Here is a 19,506-nt window from a genome sequence, read left to right on the forward strand (position 1 = left end):
TATGGCCCTTGGCTCTATTATGTAAGGCTATAAAAATTACCAGTTAGTTAGAACTTAGAAGGCCATAGATTTGATGCACACATAAGGAGATAAAATGCATAACTTGACCATTGGTAAAGAAATCAACCACAGTTGTCACACTTGCACATTTCATTGCTTTTATGGTTACATGTGAATTTTTGTTAGTTGATGAGTTTGAACTCTTGAGCAATTATGACGTGTATGCTTGTGTCCTAGGAGAGTATGAAGTCAAAATTAGTCCCAGAAAGATTATTCGTTATTTAAATTGGTGTTCGAAATTTGTTTTTAATCAAATTCGTCTTTTAAAGATTTTAAATTTGTTATATTAGTCATTCTGTTATTTTTATTGCTAACGGCGTCAATATTTGCTAATGTAGAATGTTAAATAATATTACAACACACATTTAGTAGTCTTGATTAGTAGTCAACATGATAAGTTTATGAAATTAGATCAAATCAATCTTAAATTCAGATATTCTAATGCTTCAAGTTTTCTTCTCAGTTAGGTTTTTATTTGATTTAATTTCAAAAATTTATCATGTCAATAATCAATTAAGACTTTTAAGTATGTATTGTGATATCACTTTTAACGTGTTACATTAGCAAACTTTGACGCCGTCAACAAAGCAAGTGATGAAAGAACTTAAAAATTTATCATGTCAATAATCAATCAAGGCTTTTAGGTGTGTACTGTGATATCACTTTAACGTGTTACATTAGCAAACTTTGATACCGTCAACAAAGCAAGTGATGAAAGGACTTACGTATGTGATTAACTTAAAAAAAAAAAAAATCTAAAAGACCAATTTAGATAACAAGTGATTTTTCAAAACAAATTTAAAGGGAAAACATCTAAATAGTTACTCAATAGTTTTCATTGCTCTAACAATAGAAGTTCAATTAAAGGGAAAACATCTAAAATCACATGATTGTCCAATTAATGAGTAGTTAATAAATTTAAAACCCAACTACTGCAATTGATTGGCGTGTAACGCATGAATTGGATGCCCTACCTTCCCACTTTTTTGGGTTACATCTACTGTGTGGTTGCATTTACGTATTTTGTGCTAAAGTAGCTTTAATGGAAACCTTTTTGAGGTGGCTTTAAAAGATGAAGTAACTATAATTCCTAAAATCAAAGAAGGAAAAAAAAAAGATCTAAGGACTTCTCCACTAATTAAATCAACAGAAGTCTCTTCATTGTTTGGCTCATCAAGGTTTGTTTATTCATATTAATTTGTCATCAAATTTACTTAAATAACTATTAATGATATGGTATGATGGACTGATGGTCATTTTTGTATTTTGTAGTTTTTGAAAAAAGAATGAATTTTTTTTAAGAAAAGAAACGGTTCTAATGTTACTAAGGGTCTAGGATTACACAACTAATATGTCTATCCCCATAATCACTTGAGAGGTCGTGAGTTTGACTCTTCCTATCTTTGGTAAAAAAAAAAGAAATAAATAAAGAGTTATTTTAAGAATAAAATTTAACCGATAACATTTTTAAACAAAAAGAAAGAATACCTATAAAATGAAATGAATAAATTTTCAAATTATAAAAAAGATTAAGAAAAGAAGAGAGGTTTTCAAATAATTCCTAACTATAACTTTTTACCAAGAAAATTTCATTTGTATATCACATGAATTCCTAAAATAATTCATTTGAAACTCACACAAACGGATAACTGCAACAAAGCTTTCTACATTCCAAGTTGGAATGTTTGACAAACAAGACATAGCCTCAGAAACTCAAACAACAATCAACTATGACACTCCAATCTATTACTTTCCTTTTCCTATTTATTTATTTTCATTTGTCTCAGAACAAATGGTTATTGTCTACAAATTTAGATCCTTGTATCAACACTCACTTTGATGTACAATGATGATGATGATGATGATGATGAATTCATGTTATTGAGCATGTCTTAAAGAACAACTAATAGGCCTGTCCAAAGGAATTTGGACAATGCTGCTAGGAAGCTCAATTGAAGATGTTGTTGCATCTTCCATCTCCATGGCTATTTCATGTTCATCATTTTGTGTTTGTTCTTTGGTCATTCTATGGGATGATATGCTCCGCCACCTACTCGTGCCGGAGTTCTCATGTCTTTCCTCTGCCCAATTCAAGAGGGCTTCCTCCACCCGCGGATCGAGCATACCCTTCTTGAAACCACTACCCATCTGATATTCAGCCAAAGTTATACACTATGTTAGAATTTCAATCATAGCCTAGATTTGTTCTTTGAATGTAATGAGAAGAGGCAGATTAATCAACCTGAGTAACAAGAGTATATAGAGGCAAGGTGCTGTAACTGCAAAGCACTTGAACAATCACACTGCATGACATTACCAACAAACAATCACAGAATGCCACAACATTCTAGCAAATAAAATTTGGGCCAATTCTAGCTCTTGAATTTTTTCAAAGTGTGTTAGTATATTACCCCATTATAAGTCTTGGGATGATGTAGGATATTTTCTCCATAATGCATGAATCAAATCCATATGTGCACTGCAGAAGGGATAGAAAACAAAAAAAAATAGGTGACTGACTTAGTACTCACTTCAACTTGATATTTTCATACAATAAAAGATGAAGTTGAAATTGTGTTGCTTTGATTTGAAGGAAGCTAAGGACATCTTGTGTTATGGGGAAAGTAAAAACAAATGACAAGATTTTGTGTGAGATAACTCACCCAGATCCAGAAGAAAAATGCAATCTCAAAAGAGTTCTGAAATAAAGTGAAATGAAGCAAGTCAAGGATAAGTGTTGGGCGGCTAAACCAGAAGTATTCATCTGACGGCTTCACACGTGCCGACTCCTGCGCCGGCTCCTGCGCCAAGCGCGCTATGATGTGCTCTAACTTTGCCCCCACAAGAAGCAAAATCTGTTTCACCAAGCAAAATGAGTATAAGCCTTACTGATATCTAACTCTTCTTCAGTAATGTTAACAAAAAATCCATTTGTGAAGAACTTGATCACTTACTATCACTGGTAAAAAGGCAAGCCAGAAATAAGTGTGCCACCCTGCATAGTGAAATCATAAGTAGGATTAAAAGGGCCATTGCAGAATTTAATATTGCTGAACAGGATTGAGGTAGTACCTGCAATATTTAGCAGCAAAAACAGCACAACAAAGAGCCACAGGTACCAGCTATGGTAGAAAAACCAATGAAGAACAGTTGCCTTAAAACTCAAGTTATCTAGCATTAAAATAAAAATAAAAAACAGATATGTTTGAATTCTCTCACCTTATGCCTACAATTCTTCTGAAATCAACTTCAAGTGTCCGCACCATGTAATTGTGGAAATCAAACTGAGGTTTGCGCGGGCAATGTTCCTGGAAAACAGTTACAGTGAAGATTATTTTACATGTTCACATGATGGAATGATTATTCTTTTAGAGAAGTTAAGCATTAACCATATATAACAAGACTGGATCTTGACCTTGATAAATCCATAACGCAGCGCAATGTAGTCAGATTCAGTAACAGAACCATAAAATTGCTTGAAGAATGATATCTGCCAACAACATAAAATCAAAGGTGAATACATCAGGAAAGAAGCCATCTTATGTAGTTTGAAATTCTCAGTAGCATTAACATAAAGACTAAATAAATTGTTAAAAAATCACTCATAGAATTCTAAAAAACTTACCAGCCAACCAACAACAGCTGCTCTTCTCCAATATCCGTCGGCGTGTTTCTTGAAGAACTCATGGTGATGGAGAGCTTGGATACTACTAGAATCTGATGATCATGAATGCAACAATAGCAAGAATGTTGGAATCTAAAAAATCCAAGTCAATTCACTTTTCTATATGTAAATCATCTGGTATTTCAGATTAAATTACCTCCTGTTCTTGTTATTTTGCTCTTAATTTCTTCCTCCCATCTCTTCCACTGACGCATCTACATAAAGGTAAGAAGTAAACATGATTATTGTTAATCATGAATATATCAACTTTTAATAATGAGTATAGCATTGCAGGTTTATTACCCTTGTGATTCCAAGAAACAATGTGGTGACACAGAATATTGCATGTACTAAAGCCAATACAAAGATGAAAATGTGCAAATGATGCAATGATTCTTGTGATAACAGTGGAACCTTCCCCTGCATAACAAAGGAAAAAAAATGCATTACAGTTCAATATTTAGTATTTTCTTATGATATATGATATTTTAAGTATTTGGAACTGAACAGAGTTAATTGTTCTAGTTTCTCAAATATTCCTATATACTTTCTTAGTAATGAAGTATCAGCCTTAACAGATGACAATAAAATCATTGACTTGTCACCTTACTCCTACAATGCTGAGAACTATCTTCAACAGAAAAAAGCCTTCTTTTGTTGATTATACCATCATAGTAGATCTGATCGTGTGCCGAACCTTCAGACGATTCATGTGGCCTCTTGCACGGAAGCATTGTGGTTGTAAGCTCAGGTGAGATGCAAATGTGGCTTATTGCAGTTTGAAAGACAGTTAGTAGAAGGGAAATGAACCCTAAAAGCATCAATTCTGGCAGAAATGAGGTACAAGCTGATTAGGCAATAGAATCATAAAGAAAAACATATCATGTAAGTTTCAATAAGAACAAGAGTTAATAAACATTGTTTACTGCAGTTAAGGGTGTCTAAACATAATTAGAGGGGGAAGAAAAAGGAAGCTACCTTCTTGCAATTTTTGCAAGGCATCAAATAATGGAGTTTGGTTCTTTTTCTTGAAGTACTGCAACATCATGAGGAAAACAAGTCATATTAGGATAACTAAGTAGCATAATCAGAACTAAATATCGGAAAATCGACTACGCTGCCGGGTCTATATACATGCCTTTCATCCTATTCAACATTATTAGTCTTATGGTTATACAATAGAATTTACCTTTAAGTTTCAATGGTACTATCTTATCAGAGCTAAGGCCATGTCTAGTTGAAAATAATATGTAGAAAAATAGGAGAGTAACTAGCAATCACAATTATCAACTTTGTTCAATTAGGCATCATTCCTGTGTATGAAAACTCAGATCACAGTATTGCACCAATGCATGCATAATAATGTGATTATAATCTTCTCTAGCATTACAAAAAGGATAACAATTGATTTTGGTTCTCAAACTTTAAGGTGTTATTTGTGAGTTTTGATTTTCAAGGGTAAGAGGCGAAATATTGGCTTAAAGGATAACATGAAGTCCTTTTTACTCTTCAGATCCTTCCCCTTAAACTCACAAACACACCTTAATAGATGCATTGGATAAGGTTCTAGAAATCTAAAGACATATGTGCTACTTTACCTTTCCGAGCTTGTGGAGGCCGCGCTCGACAACAAGAGAGATAAAAACAATGATGGTGCAAACAACAGCTACAATCCATGTTGGTGTATATTCCAGAGACTCATTTAGTTCTTCTTCTGCCATGTTGTTTTAGCAATGTAGTTTGATAGAATGAATAGTAGACAACAATTCTTCTGTTCAATATATATACATTTGTCTCTGAATGATGATATAAGGAAACCATATTCTGCTAACTTATTTTTATGTTTTTATTGTCTCAATGTAGTGAACGCTGAAACATGATTCTGTATCATATAATACTAACAAGAAAGGAATGTTTTCCAAATCAATAAGGAATAAGGTACATGTACAGCTATGTCAAGTTGGGTTCAAACGTAGAACCAGATTCTAAGTTCTGTTCATAAGTGGCGTGCAGAAATGGTTTAATTAAAAACATAAAAGACCTTTCCCATTCACATTTTCACAAGAGAAAATCTAAAGAACATTGTTAGTGGCGTGTCCTTGTCATCTTCTTTTATTTAATTATTTATTTTATTCTTTTTGTGTGCATGCTTCCCTTAAAAATAAAAAATAAAAAATAAAAAATAAAAAATAAAAAATAAACCCATAAGTATCCTCTCTCTCAGAATAATGCTCAAGTTAGAACACCACCAATTGAACTTTACAAAATAGGTAGAGTCATCTATATGAATGAACAATGCTACAAAACATTTAGACAAGTTAAAGAGGGTGTTAAGTAGGTAACAATGAGACATTAGATGAAAACTTTAAAACAATTACAAGTTGTTCAGTTTTCCTGTTTAAAAAAATACAAGATTTGATTTTGATACATATACACTATGTATATCACAAAAAAAACACTCAAAAAGTACCACTTTTATCAAGGCTATTCTTGAGTTTTGTCCATAGGTACAAGGCACAACCAGATTCACTAGGCCATGTTCCATTACTGCAGAGTTTTCTCCATGCCCATGTCTTCAAAATTACCATGATCTTCCAGTTTGATGCAAAATAAGAAAAGGTTATCAATACACTCGTCGTTTCAGGTACACACTGGAATAGAGATGACGAATGNNNNCAGCAGAGAAAATGGTGTTTTTGTCTATGCTTGTGCTTTTGTCGCCTGACAATGCCACAAGAGCAGCTACTAAACCAGCATTTCCGGCAAGCGTTGGCTCCGTGTAGTTGTAGTTTGTACGAACATCATGGAACCCATCATGCTTGTCAGGTCCAGCAACCATGGCACCAACAAGTGTATTTGGGTTTGGCTTCGTCGTGTCTCTCCATTTCCAACCACCTTTACAGTTGTACTTAACCTTATTCTTTGGTATAGATGCACCTCTATGGTGGACATGTTTTGGATAGTGGTTACCAAAACCAACAATGTAGCTCATTTTCCGAGGATTGTTCCCAAGAATGTAATTAATCTGCAAAAACACCATCAGAGAGAAGGAAAAAATTAACCATGACACCTTAATGATTTTAATTATGCTAAAAAGGAGTTAGATGCCATAGAAGTCATGCCAGCCTTGGAGGAGGAGAGTTTCACGCACCTGGGTCCTGGCAAAGTCACGAAGAACATCGGTTGAGAAGAAGTTGGGTCCACAATACCATCCAGGAGTATCAGCAGCATCCAGATAATCACTGAATACAGCAGCCAAGAAGGCAGAATTGACAACATATTGGAGAGGCTGAGGTCTACCATGGTTCAATTGAATCAAGCCTCCTGTCATGTGTGCATCAAATACCGGCATTTCATCAGAGAATTGAAAAGGGAAAAACCAATAACTTCTAATGCCTAGGGAAACGGTGTGAAGTAAGAAAGGTTACCTTTGGTTCTGTTAAAGCTTGTGAAAACTGGTAGGTACGAGCACATGACTATGCTGGTCTGGTTGTGGAAGGTTCTTAAAATTTCTTCATATGGATATCCAGGACTCAAGAACAACCTCAAACGACTCAGAAGAACCTATATACAAGTATGCATGATCGAATTAGTCCCATTTGCTTTGGGTTTATGGTGGAAAGTCAACAATATCCACAAGAAAGAGCAAACTGGTGATGTAATCGAAAACAATAACAAAATTACCTGAGCACCGGCAAGCTTGTTATCCCAGCTAAACACACCATAGTCAGGACCTCCCCAGAAGGCACCAGCATGCTTGGCAAGACCAGGAGCAGTAGCAAGCTTAAGATATGAAGAATTTCCGGTTGCATAATACATCCAAGCCCCTCCCCAAACAAACTCATCCCAGTAGCTAGTGGAGTTGTAAAAGATTGAAGCCTCTGAACTATCAGCACTGTATCTGCCTCTCTTCTCCCTTGCAAACCTGAAGAGGGTGGTGGCACCATGAACAAGTTTTTTCGAATATGCCTTGTTGTCTTTAAAAACAATGGATGCAGCAGCCAAGGCAGCAGCCATTTCTGCCGCAAGGTCCGAGCAACTGTGACATTCAGTTACAGGCCGGTCATAATCAATGTCCTCTGGCCGCATCCAGCAGTAGTGGTCGTTTGGTGTTGTACTCCCTCCGGAAGTATCTCCTACCCCAACCTGCCAAAGACATAAAGAGATTCACACACATAAATTGACTACAAAAATTAAATAATTCAAAGAAAAATGTTATTTTAATCATGATTCATGATGCTTACTTGTGCGGCAAGGGTGGTGATAGAATCGGCAGTACTATTGAAGGTCTTGAGGAAGTAATCCGTTCCCCATTTAATAAGTTCCTTGACATGGCTGAGCTCGCCGGCAGCATCGTACTTGGCGCTGTATTCGATGACACTCCAGCTCAACATGGTGATGGCAAAGGACTGAGGGAAGTTGAACTTGATGGCATCTCCGGCATCATAATAGCCACCCACCAGATCCTTGATGGCGGCCGAAACCCCGTCGCCCTTCCCATCTTGTAGACAAGAGTTACCCCTCCATGAAACATTATTATGCTTTGGTAATTTCCCAGCTGCAAACAAAAGGCATAGAAACCAAATCAGGAACACAAAAACTCCAAGAACAAATCCTCACAAGAAATTGATCCTTCATGAAAAAAAAAAAAAAAACAACAACAACAAAACACATTCTCAGCATCAAGGATCTCCAATTATGGCAACAACAACAATCACCAGATGCCACTATTATGATAAGAACCAAACTCAAACCATGTATCCACTCCTTTTCAAAATGAAAGCGAAACTAATCATCATAATTCACAATAATGTACTACTCCCTTCATCAAACTCCCAAACTAAGGATCTCCAATTATAGTAATAAAAACAAAATAACTAATTATCACATAAATACATCAAAGCAAAAAAAACAAAAACAAAATTTCACTCATTTTTTGAATGCAAAAACAAAGAAAGCAAAAACAGAGAGCAATGAAACAAACGCTGACATTTTTGAGCGTTGAAGAACATAAGAGCCTTATGAAGCGCAAGGGTATAATTATCAGGAGGAGGATGCTTATGGTGATGACGTGGCACAGTTTTGACGATGAGAGTAACGAAGCCAGCAAGAAACGCAGAGAACAAGAGAGTTCCGACGGTCCAAACGAAGATCTTGCGGCTGACGATGATGCAACCGAGATCCACGTACTTCTTCTTCTTCTGCTCGCCAGGGCCGAGGAGCCAGCTCTGCTGAGTCTCGTCGAGTGGACGCGAGAGCGCCGCCCTGTCGAGGTCCTGCAGGTTCCGGCTGCGGTCGTCGTCGGTGGCGGAGTCAGTGGCGTTGATCTCCAACGGACCTCCCCAGGGGTCCCTACCGTACATACTCATGTTGCTGGCGTAATGCTACTCCCACCGACACTTTTTGTGTGAAGAATGAATGAAGAGAGAAAGTGTTACGAGTAATGAGAGTTAGTGTGAGACTGTGAGAGTGAGTGACACAACAACTCAACTAATAACGCTTTCTCTTCTTCTCTTTCTACTTTCTAGCGTTGTTGCTAAGTGAATTATTATATTTATTTATGTATTTGATTTTTTACCTTTTTTATTTATTTATGATTGTCTCTTCTTTTTTAGTTGAATTATTATCTTGTTTTTTTAAGTTGAATTGGTAATTTTCAGGTGGGAAGGCAACATTGGTGAATGGTGATTTGGTGTACTAATAAGTGACGGTGCCTCATTGGTTAAGTGTATTTGATTAAGCAATAATAACAATAATTAGTTTGCAATAATGTCACGTGAGGTGGGATTTAGCTTTCGAATATTTTAATTAGGAAGATGAATTATTAGGTGGAAGAAACTGACTACCTTACTGATATCGACAGCGACAGTTTAACAATGAGATCATTTCTTTATTACTGTACTATTCTGTTCGTTTTAATTTAAAAACATTATCGTAATTTTGTTTTTAAGGTTTCTTACAGTTACAGTTACAAATGGATTGCTTGGCGCCTACTTTTACTCAATTGCCGTACACAAACGTTGACACAAGCATATATTCCAACTAACCGTTACTATAAATAAATAATAAATAATAATATATAATATAAGACTATACAGTACTATTAAGCAAGACAAGGAGATAGATTATGTTCAAAGATATCATGCTCATCATTGAAGATTGAGTTAAATAAATAAAACCATTCTAATGTTTCTAATCCCAAAAAGGAACAAAGCCGTATAACAATTATTGTTTTATTTTTGAAGATAATCATGTACTATCATGTGAGTGTAGTACACGAATCTAACATTTCTTTTTCTTTTCTTTTTTAAGTGTGTTTTACAAAAGAACCAACCATGAGATTAAGCTTTAGCTTTCAACCAAATTGGCTTGCCGACACTCAAAGTTATTACATGCTTTTTCGCTCTCTCTGTTTTCTTCCTACAGGGTTCACTTACATGGTAGTTGGTTTGAATTTTCTTTCCCACTTTTTTTTTCTTTTTATTTGGGGTGGGCCAACCAATAAAGGAACTAAGTTTTGGGAGATTAATTGTGAATATTTGTAAGTTAGCACTACTGAATTTCTTTTGAGGTTGCTTATGATTATTTTCATTTATATAATTTAATGTAAATTTGTACCGTAGAATTTTCGATACAATTAAGTTCATATGAAATTAATTAGGAGTGGTAAAATTGGTTGAACCCGTTGGGCCGACCCGTCGAACTCACTAAAAAGGCGGGTTGGGCTAGATTTTGAAACCCGCCAAATTTAAAATATCCGTCAAATTTGCGGGTTTTGGCGGGGCGGGGTGGATGATTTGGTATATTATGCTGATAATGTTGCAACTGAGATTTCAAAATATTAAACTCATTAGAAGAAAAGTCAAGGGGATAAAACTTTTCTGCTAACTTGCTAATTTCTTCAATATTAAATGATTTGACATTGTCTTTAGGATCCAAAGCACAACTCAAAGTCAAAAGCTATATTGTTTGCTCATTAAATCTACTATTCAACTCTTGTATTGGAGTAGTAATAGTAGAAGCATCTTCATTCTCTTGATCTTTTCTTTTAAAAAATGTATCAATGGTCTTGAACTTACTCATAATTCAAGTGGCCAAATAAGTTCCTATAATTAAAAATATATTTAGCAAAAAGTGTAAATTACAATCTAGATCTTTATAAAATATAAAAATTATATTTCAATTCAAAATAAGATATTAAAATTCAGAACAATAATACTAATATTGTAGTATAAATAATATAACCTTGTAATTAAATAGTTAACTAATAAAAAAACTAAATATACAAACTAACATATAATAACAAAAACTTAATTAACAAATAATAATAAATTAAGTAAATAACTAAATATATTAAAAAATATAAAAAAATTAGATAAGACTAACAGAAAAATAATAATAGAAAAGTCAATAGTTCAATAATTTTCTTAAAATAAAAAAGAATAAAAATAGAACCTTTTTTGAGAAACAGGGGTGAAAAATCACTTGTTGAATTACTATCTTTTTTCTTAATCTACAAAAAAAAAAAAAAAAAAAGAGTCAAGCGGGCTAGCCCGCCAACCCGCCAATCCGCCATAAAGCAGGACGGGCTAGCATTTTGAACCCACTTTAGTTGGTGGGGCGGGCTGACCCGCCTCATTTATAATACGGGCCTAGGCGGTGCGGGGCGGGCCGGCCCGCTTTGCCACCCCTAAAATTAATAGATAAGAGTCGTTAGATAATAATTTAGTCAAATTTATCAAATTATTTAACGATTCTTAATTATTAACTTTACATCTAGACTCGAATTTTTTTTATTTGTATAAGAGTGAGTCTTTATCTTAATTTCCAAACAAATTTTATCATTAGCTAAATTTTCCTTTGGTAAAAAGATCCAAACGTTATTCTAAAGGTAAAAATGTGATCTTAAATTTTTTCAAGCATAATTCATATATTAGCTCTTACTTCTGAAAATTAATTTAACTAATACTTTCCACGGCATTGATTTGGAGATGTACTTTTCTTATTAAAAAAAATGTGAATTATACTAACAACTTTTGAAATTAGATAAATACATAAAACTTTTCTTTCATTTCTAAATGCATAGCATATTATCTAAATTTCAAATTACATAATATTGTATAGAGTAAAGTATACTTTTTGTTCTTGAAGTTTGACAAAAATTTTAAAAATACTTCTAAGTTTTATTTTGTTTCAATTTTGTCTAAAAAGTTTTCGATGTGTATCAAATATACCTCTGACGACTAATTTTTCAAAAAATTTTAGACAAATTCAACAACAATTTCATAAGAACAACTTCAACACAAGCAAATCAAACATAATTTTCATGTATTATTGTTAGATTATCTTAAATTTTTTAAAAATTTAGCTATTGAAGGTATATTTGATGCAAATCAAAAACTTTTATGACAAAATTAAAACAAAATAAAACTTAGAGATATTTTAAAAGGAAAATCATATTTTAATGGAAATTTAAATTTGAAGTTACAAAATGTAAAGCAAAGACAATGAATGTAGAAATAAGAGAACTGCAAAACATCTTCTTTTTCTTCATGAGTGTAATAATAATAATAATGTCAATCATGTGAAAAAAATCAAAATAAAATGTGAGAAGGAGACATTTGACCAAAGAATTGGGAACTTGGAGAGAACACATGCACACATGTGTAAATAAACATTGCATCAAGTATCAGGTGGCAATTTCTGGAAGTTGAACCTAAATAAAATAAAAAGCAGAATATACTTCTCTTCTAAGCAATAAAGCAGTAAGCAATGCTAAAAAAGACAAAAATAAAATAAAAAAAACACCCTTGCATGGTACATGCCTAAAAGGGCCATACCCTTAAGAATTAAGATACTCTTTACAACTTTTTTTTAGTCTCAATTGATTGGACCAAAACAAAACAAAAAACAAAAGAAAAGAATTAGTTACATTATTTATCCTAATGTATTAATAATAAGTACTAACATGTCTATTAAAGTTTAATCTTTATTATTGATTAAAGAGAATGAATTCTCTCAATTTTTTTAACAATTGAGAGAGTAAAGTGTGATTTTTTATCATTAATTTTATAAATGGAATAAAAAAAATATAAGAGAAAAAATATTAAAAGGTTAAAGTCTTTCAATTGTTAAAAAAAATTGAAAAATAATCTAAAGCATCTTTAAAAAACAAAGATTGTGGATAAAATCATCTTCATACATTCCCATTATATATAAAATAGATGAATCAAGTTCCACTAAAGTAATGAATTGATAAAGTGAAGAAACAAGAGTCTAATTACATTTGAATCAAGATAGTAAGGTGAGAAAATTAATAAAATAAAAAGATAAAAATTTAATTACTCTTAAATCAAGATAATAAAATTTAACATAATAAAAATTATAATTTTAACAATAATTAATTTTTTATTTTATTATTCTACAAATATTTCTGTTTTAGGAAACTTTTTTTTTCATATAGATACACTTTGAACAACCGTTACAATATAAATGATGAATTATAATAAAGGTATAAAAACTAAAAAGAAATTAATGCATAGTTGTAGCTGGCACTTTGCCATGGTCGTAACTACAAGTAAAATATGGTTGGTATGCTAATTAGTCTTTTTCCAATATTAGTTCTTACAATTCATAGATTAGTGGTTTAGCTCCTTTGGAACACTTTTTCTTAGTAAAATGGTCAAATAACTGCAAAATTATTAGCTAAAATTTTATATATAAATATAATTTACATTATGAATACATTCCACTAAGAATTCCTTTTACACTTCTTAAGGATTAATTATACACCTGTAGCATAACTTAATTACTTAAGCCTGCAAATTAAAGGATACATAATAGAATAGCATTGATACTAATACAAATTAATATATACAGCATATATATGCATTTTTTTTTGTCCATGGTATCCTTCACTCCAATAGGTCAAAGACTAATCTGTCACAGATTTGAGCTCCATTTAAAGGTTTGTCGCTGGCCAATGGATTGCTACATGCACAGGGCGGACGAGTGAGCTGACCACTCAGCCAACTCAAGTTGGTTATACTTATATATATGCTTTTTAATTAGTGAATAAAGCTATGCCTCTCAAACTAGAGATCAAAGCTATGGCTATGGAAATGGAAGATTGGGTAATGGCGTTGTCTTATCATGCTATGTGCCCTGATTTCATTTGCAACACTTTCTTGAAGTGTTGGAGGTCCACAAACTAACACTCCCACATCAACATGCCCCCAATTCTCTGACATGCTTTCAAAAATTTCTGCAATAATTATTAAAGGAAAAAAAAAAAGAAGAAAAGATATTAGTAATGCTTTCAATTGTATTCTTCACCAAATTCTGAAAACAGAAAATACCGAAAATAAAAATAGAAAATGAAAACGCAAACCAAATGCACAAGAGAAAAAAAGTAAATGAATTTCATGAAGTTATACATACCTTTGAAGTTTGGCCTGGAACCATAACGAGTGACAATTGATTTTGCAACACTACTGTCTTGAATTGAACTCTTGTGAGCCATAAACCCATTTTGTTCAATTTTATGATCACCCTTCACACTGTCATTGGACTTTTCCTTCACAGAACTTCTCTGTTCACAAAAATGCCAGAGTGCAACCACAAAACCACCAAAGATAACAACACTTGCAACCATGCAAATCACAAATAGTAACCCTTTGTACCACCATTTGTACACACCATAAGGGTTAATATAGAAAATGTACAACAAAACCAGTAAGATCACAAATCCAACAGTAGATGAGATGACATATAGTCCAGACCAAAAATTGTCTCCTGTTCCAACAAGAACTGACATGCCGAAATCACTAGGCATAGGACACATTGAAGACTTTATTGGCTTATATACATGCCCCTCTTCCTGTAGATAACAATAATCAAATGCCATTAAGCAAAAATTTTAACATATATATGTATAGAATGAAATAAAATAGAGAGTAGTAAACATCTCAATTTCGTCCTGACAAAAAAAGGTGACGAATTAGTAGTAGTATGTCTAGTAAGAAGAAGCGAGGGCCGAATTTTTCCTATTTTTGGTTAGGGAAAAGATTCAAGAATTTACTCTTAAAGAAAGCAATGTAGAGCACTAATAGGAGGAAGTTGAAGCTTGTAAAAGGACTTACCAATGGAGGGTCTGATTCCCGAGTGACATAAATATCAACATTGATGTTTACTTTATCCGAAAAGGAAGGACAAATTGATTCCATGTCAATGCTTGAAAGAAGTGGAAGCTCATTTGATTTCTTCACTGCCCAAACAACCAAAATGTTTCTTGGTCTACAAGGTTTCCCCTCCCTCGCGCGGTGGAGAACATCGCTCAATATAGCAAGGAAGGGTGAAAGTCCAATACCACCAGCCACTAGTATAAGATTCTCATACCTAAAAACAAAGATTACAGAAATCATTTCATTAATTAAAGAACCAAACTATGCTAACTTGGCTAAGGTTGCAGTCCTTCAAGCCGGATTAGTCAACCAAAGTGAAAAGGATATACAAGATTGAGGACTATTTACATCAAGTGATATGGTACTTCATGCCCATATGGCCCTTCAACCGAAGCCGTTATGGTCTTGACAGATAAATCTTTTGGTTCATCAGCATCAGTAATCCTGTCTCTCAAATTTTCTGTCCATTTGCCAAGAACCTTTATGAGAACAGCAAGGTGGTTCTTTCCATCCAAAGGACTAGAAGAAACACTGAATGGATGCCATTGCAGCCATGACAGTTCCCGGATTTGAAGGAAAATGAAACTCAATGCATTGTATCTCAAATCTACAATTCAAAAAAGAAAAGTTGTCATAAATGTGACATATAATAAGATGTGTTATTTGTACTCATTCTGTCTTGTACGCAGATTGAAGTATGTGTCGGTTTAGCGTATGAGACAGAGTTACACCATATTGTGTGAACAAAAATACTGAATGGTAATATGAAATTACTTGGAGGCTTTGATAGAACCAGTTCCACAGTTCCACAAGGAAGGCACCTAGATGAAACTACTTTAACTGTCCTTCTTGATTGGCAGAATCGCAGAAAGCGGTCGAGGATGAAGAGGAATATTCCTCCAGCAGCCATGGTGAAAACAAAGTCACCAACATGCAAGGCCAAGAAGACAACAAAGATAATGTATAATTGGTGAGTGTAGAAGAACAACTCAAAGTTCCATGTTCTCACTCCTGGAAGAGAGGTCACCCACATGAACAAACCAGCTATGAGGGCTATAACTCCCGGAAGGTTCGCAACACCAATGTCTTTCCATTGTATTAACTGCAGAAGGACCAAATAAGAACATGGAAATGAGAAGTGCCAATGCATTCAAGCAAAACCTTGTTTTTTTTCATTAAAATTGAAAAGTTCACATATTGAAGTAACAAGAGGTAACTAAAATACATAAATTTACACAACTAAACAAGTTTATTTCTATGTGTAAAGCAATTATAAGCTATATACGTTTTAAATTTTAAGAGAAGGGAAACATGGAAGAAGGACTTACTTCCTCGACAAGGCGACCATCCATTGCCCAAGCAACACAGTACAAGAGACCATGGATTGTGAAGAGGGCCATGGTGAGGTGTCCCAGCCAGACATGATATCTAGTGGCGTGTTCGAAAGGGATGTCTATGTACCGAAGAAGAACAGAACCTCTTGATACAGGCAGAAATAGAAATGCCATGCACATCAATCCGATTCCACCAAACCGAAGTCCCAGAATCTCCAACATGAATATTCTGAAAAGAAAGAACAATTTGATGAAGTTAGCTTATTGTATGCATTCAAAATTTTCAGAATAAATGAGTAGTATCTTAAAAACCAAATGCATGCTTACTTGTTTATTAGCGGTTGTTTTTTGGGTGGAATTGCTACTCTAATATTTTCAATTTTTAGGTGGTATGGATCCTAATAAAAGTCTTGACCAAAATTGATGACTAAATTCATGAGTGTAGTGTCAGCTTACTTGACTATGGCCTATGGAACAAGCCTTTTTGGAGATGATAATCATATGTGTTATGTCATATGTAAGTGTGTGCTGTGTTGCTCATAACATGGATTCCAAAGGACAACAGGTGAGAAAGATCAAGGCGACGAAAATGAGTTGGCTAATAGCATGGACAAGTTTTCCACTGATCTTGAAGAAATTGTTGAAAATTTTGTTGATAAGATTGGTGAAATAACTGAAAGTATGAGAGTTGTGAAAGACTTTCATGATGATTTAAGGCCTGTTCCTGATGAACTGATGAAAATGGATGAACTCACACACACATAGAATGCTTCAAAGCTGGTCGTCTGCTTATGCAAGACACTCCCTCGGTGCATGCATTTATTTTGAAGGATTCAAGGTGAAGAATACAATTCAGTTTGTTAAGAATTTGCTTAAAGATAACTATGGTAGCTGTTAGTATTTAAAAGCTAGAAATATATTTTGACATGCAATAGACAAAAAGTTATGATTGTTAATAAGAATTTGATAGTACTTCCTTATTAGAACTTGATTCTGTTTTGTGGGACTTGATGATACTTATAAATTAATTCATATTTACTGGGTAAAAAATTTTGTTTAGACTTTAACTGTTTTACATGCTATGTGATGCAAATATTTATCTGCTTAACAATATTTGTGGTTATCCATTGAAGCTTTGAAGTTATACCGGATTAGTTCAAATATTTAACATCTAAATAACATGGAGATTGAAAATTTCTACATTAAGTCCAAGTTCTTAGCTATGATTGAGTCATCAACTAGTTATTCTACTCTTTTCCCCCTTTATTTGTTTCAAAGCAAGAAAGCGAATGGATTTGAATCCACTCTAAAAGTGAAAGCATTGGCCACAAAAGCTACTTGTTATGGTGGGAGAGCCAAGGCCCTATAGAACTCTTTTTCAGGTGTTGATCCCTCAACCTGAGACTCCTTGTCAGGTATTGGTCTCACGAGACTCATAACATAGTATCCCCTTTAAGAGCCGGCATCCTGACTCTACGGCATTTCACTTAGTGGCGCATCAGTCAGCCTTCTACCGACCAGAATCCTCCAATGGTCATAACCCTCCACAGGTAGCCCTTTTCAGTTGGCTGACTCTCAAAGAGAACACCAATGAAATGAGCTACAAAACCTTGGGACCATTACCATAAAAGTTAGCTATGGTGAGAGAAGCCAAGGCCTTATAAGGCTGTGACTTTTTTTAAAGTATTGGTCTAGACTCATAACAGTCCCACTCAAAAGTTCTTATGGACTAATGGTAATTATTTTCTTACTTGCTTACTTTACAGTTATCTTCACTTTCAAGAGGATCCAAATCCAAAACAGAAGCCTTTCAATCAAGCAAAGAAGCACATATGGAAGTAAATCAGCAGAATCAAAATTATGAATGAAAATTGGCAAACAAGAGTGTTGTACCTCCTATCTAAGTGATGATGAGAAGGAGATGCAAGGGCCCTCATAGTGTAATTGTAGATAGCAAAGATAACATATGCAGAGAAGAGAACAATCCCAATTAACTCTGTAGCAGAGACAACTCCAAATGGCCCCTTTATAATCACAGGGAAAGTCCATAGCCTAAAGCTTGGATACTTAGTACTCTTCTTCCTGCAAACAAAACCCAACTCAAAAATAAATAAATAAATAATATTAATGCACCCCCCAACAAAGGTGTGTTTGTTTCAGCTTATTTTGCTAGAAAATCTCTTCTATAATTGAAAAAAAAAATCACTTTTTGCATATTGGATATAACTAGAATTATAATAACTTCAAGAGAAAAATCTTATTGGTTGGAAATTGAAAACTAAAACTTAAATGAAACAAATTTACCCTAAAATTTAGAACATGATTATGAATTGAGGAAGTGATGACATACTCAGGAATGTGGTCTTCTCCAGAGACAAGAAGGTATGCAATTGCAAGGAATGCAATTATGAGAATTGGAGCACTATATAACATAAAAATGCTACCTGAAAAATACACAGTTTCCTTTGCATTAAACTCAAGCCACATAGTGAGAAACAAAAATAGAAGATGGAAGATGGAAGATAAACAAACCTGCAGTTCCAAGAGGGTTTCCCCTGGTCAAATTGATCCATTTTGACATCAACTCATTGACAGATTCTTCTGGCTCCAAGAAAATAAAACCTGCCCAACCAATGAAGATTATGCAAATCAAATACTTTATAACCGATTTTGTTGCTGACACAAGAAATGATGATGATGATGATGATGATGATGATGATGATGGTGTCTTTTCTTTAATAGGAGACAACAATGGAGTGTTGTCAACAGTTTCTTTCTCCATTGGAATAATCAGGAACTCTGAGGAAAGTGTATGATTGTTCTAAAAGAGTGAACTCAGCCACTAAAAGTTCTTCAGTTCCTGCTTTCTAAATTGAAGCACAGAGGTTCATACAAATACGAGGTGAAATGGGAAAGGTGACAAACAATGTGGAACCCATTTTGATCATGATTCATGAAAGTGGGAAAAAATTAAATGAAGAAAAAAAAAATCTTAATCATAATATGTACTGGGAAATTCTGAACCACCCAAATGAAAATCCTCTTCCAAGAACACTGTTGTATTGTAGGGTATGCATTATTAACATCGGAAATTAAATTGTTATGATGAAAGATTAATGTTGGACAGTTAAAGTAGAGTATTAGGTGCGGCTTAAGCTAGTTAACGTGGAAATAATTAAGAAGTCTACGTTTATATGATACTCGTCGCACACGTGTATATTGTTTTCAACTGTATCTTAATAAAAAAATAAAAAGAAAATTTTAG

General features: G+C 34.0%; 3 protein-coding genes across 4 annotated transcripts; all 3 read right to left on the reverse strand.

The window, feature by feature from the left end:
* Window positions 1,613–5,928, reverse strand: LOC107638774 (MLO-like protein 13). 2 transcript variants are annotated; one of them, XM_016342163.2, is made up of 14 exons: window positions 5,323–5,928; window positions 4,703–4,760; window positions 4,330–4,550; window positions 4,028–4,144; window positions 3,882–3,939; window positions 3,686–3,777; window positions 3,476–3,550; window positions 3,280–3,368; window positions 3,133–3,182; window positions 3,015–3,055; window positions 2,724–2,915; window positions 2,472–2,539; window positions 2,303–2,363; window positions 1,613–2,208 (listed from the first exon to the last, which is right to left on the reverse strand). In XM_016342163.2, the coding sequence occupies exons 1-14, from the start codon at window positions 5,443–5,445 to the stop codon at window positions 1,939–1,941; spliced, it is 1,515 nt and encodes a 504-aa protein (XP_016197649.1). In that variant the 5' UTR covers window positions 5,446–5,928; the 3' UTR covers window positions 1,613–1,938. The 2 variants fall into 2 exon arrangements, with proteins under 2 accessions (XP_016197649.1, XP_020976332.1); XM_021120673.1 differs by lacking the exons at window positions 1,613–2,208; window positions 2,303–2,363 and having other exon boundaries at window positions 2,468–2,539.
* LOC107638772 (endoglucanase 25) lies at window positions 6,158–9,249 on the reverse strand (the record flags this gene model as incomplete). Its single annotated transcript, XM_016342160.2, is given in 7 exon segments — window positions 6,158–6,396; window positions 6,401–6,749; window positions 6,876–7,048; window positions 7,153–7,288; window positions 7,409–7,870; window positions 7,969–8,282; window positions 8,715–9,249. Coding segments are annotated over 6 exon segments (1,813 nt in total), but the record flags the coding sequence as incomplete, so codon positions are not given.
* On the reverse strand, window positions 13,445–19,316 carry LOC107638776 (ferric reduction oxidase 7, chloroplastic). The gene is made up of 9 exons (XM_016342165.2): window positions 18,774–19,316; window positions 18,592–18,685; window positions 18,135–18,323; window positions 16,236–16,470; window positions 15,682–16,009; window positions 15,256–15,514; window positions 14,866–15,121; window positions 14,165–14,603; window positions 13,445–13,988 (listed from the first exon to the last, which is right to left on the reverse strand). Exons 1-9 carry the CDS (start codon window positions 19,021–19,023, stop codon window positions 13,819–13,821), a joined length of 2,220 nt encoding a protein of 739 aa, XP_016197651.1. The 5' UTR covers window positions 19,024–19,316; the 3' UTR covers window positions 13,445–13,818.

This window comes from Arachis ipaensis, chromosome B04 (assembly GCF_000816755.2).
Source record: "Arachis ipaensis cultivar K30076 chromosome B04, Araip1.1, whole genome shotgun sequence".
Classification (NCBI taxonomy): Eukaryota; Viridiplantae; Streptophyta; class Magnoliopsida; order Fabales; family Fabaceae; genus Arachis; species Arachis ipaensis.

Excerpts from the sequence above, each read along its gene's own strand:
- LOC107638774 (XM_016342163.2), bottom strand. The coding sequence starts at position 5,445 with ATGGCAGAAGAAGAACTAAATGAGTCTCTGGAATATACACCAACATGG. Across the intron at positions 3,369-3,475 it reads TGCGTTATGGATTTATCAAG|GAACATTGCCCGCGCAAACC; the intron begins GTCAAGATCCAG and ends ACTGTTTTCCAG. Across the intron at positions 2,364-2,471 it reads ATCCCAAGACTTATAATGGG|TGTGATTGTTCAAGTGCTTT; the intron begins GTAATATACTAA and ends AATGTCATGCAG.
- LOC107638776 (XM_016342165.2), bottom strand. The coding sequence starts at position 19,023 with ATGGAGAAAGAAACTGTTGACAACACTCCATTGTTGTCTCCTATTAAA. Across the intron at positions 15,515-15,681 it reads GGTTCTATCAAAGCCTCCAA|ATTTGAGATACAATGCATTG; the intron begins GTAATTTCATAT and ends TTTGAATTGTAG. Across the intron at positions 14,604-14,865 it reads GGGAATCAGACCCTCCATTG|GAAGAGGGGCATGTATATAA; the intron begins GTAAGTCCTTTT and ends TGTTATCTACAG.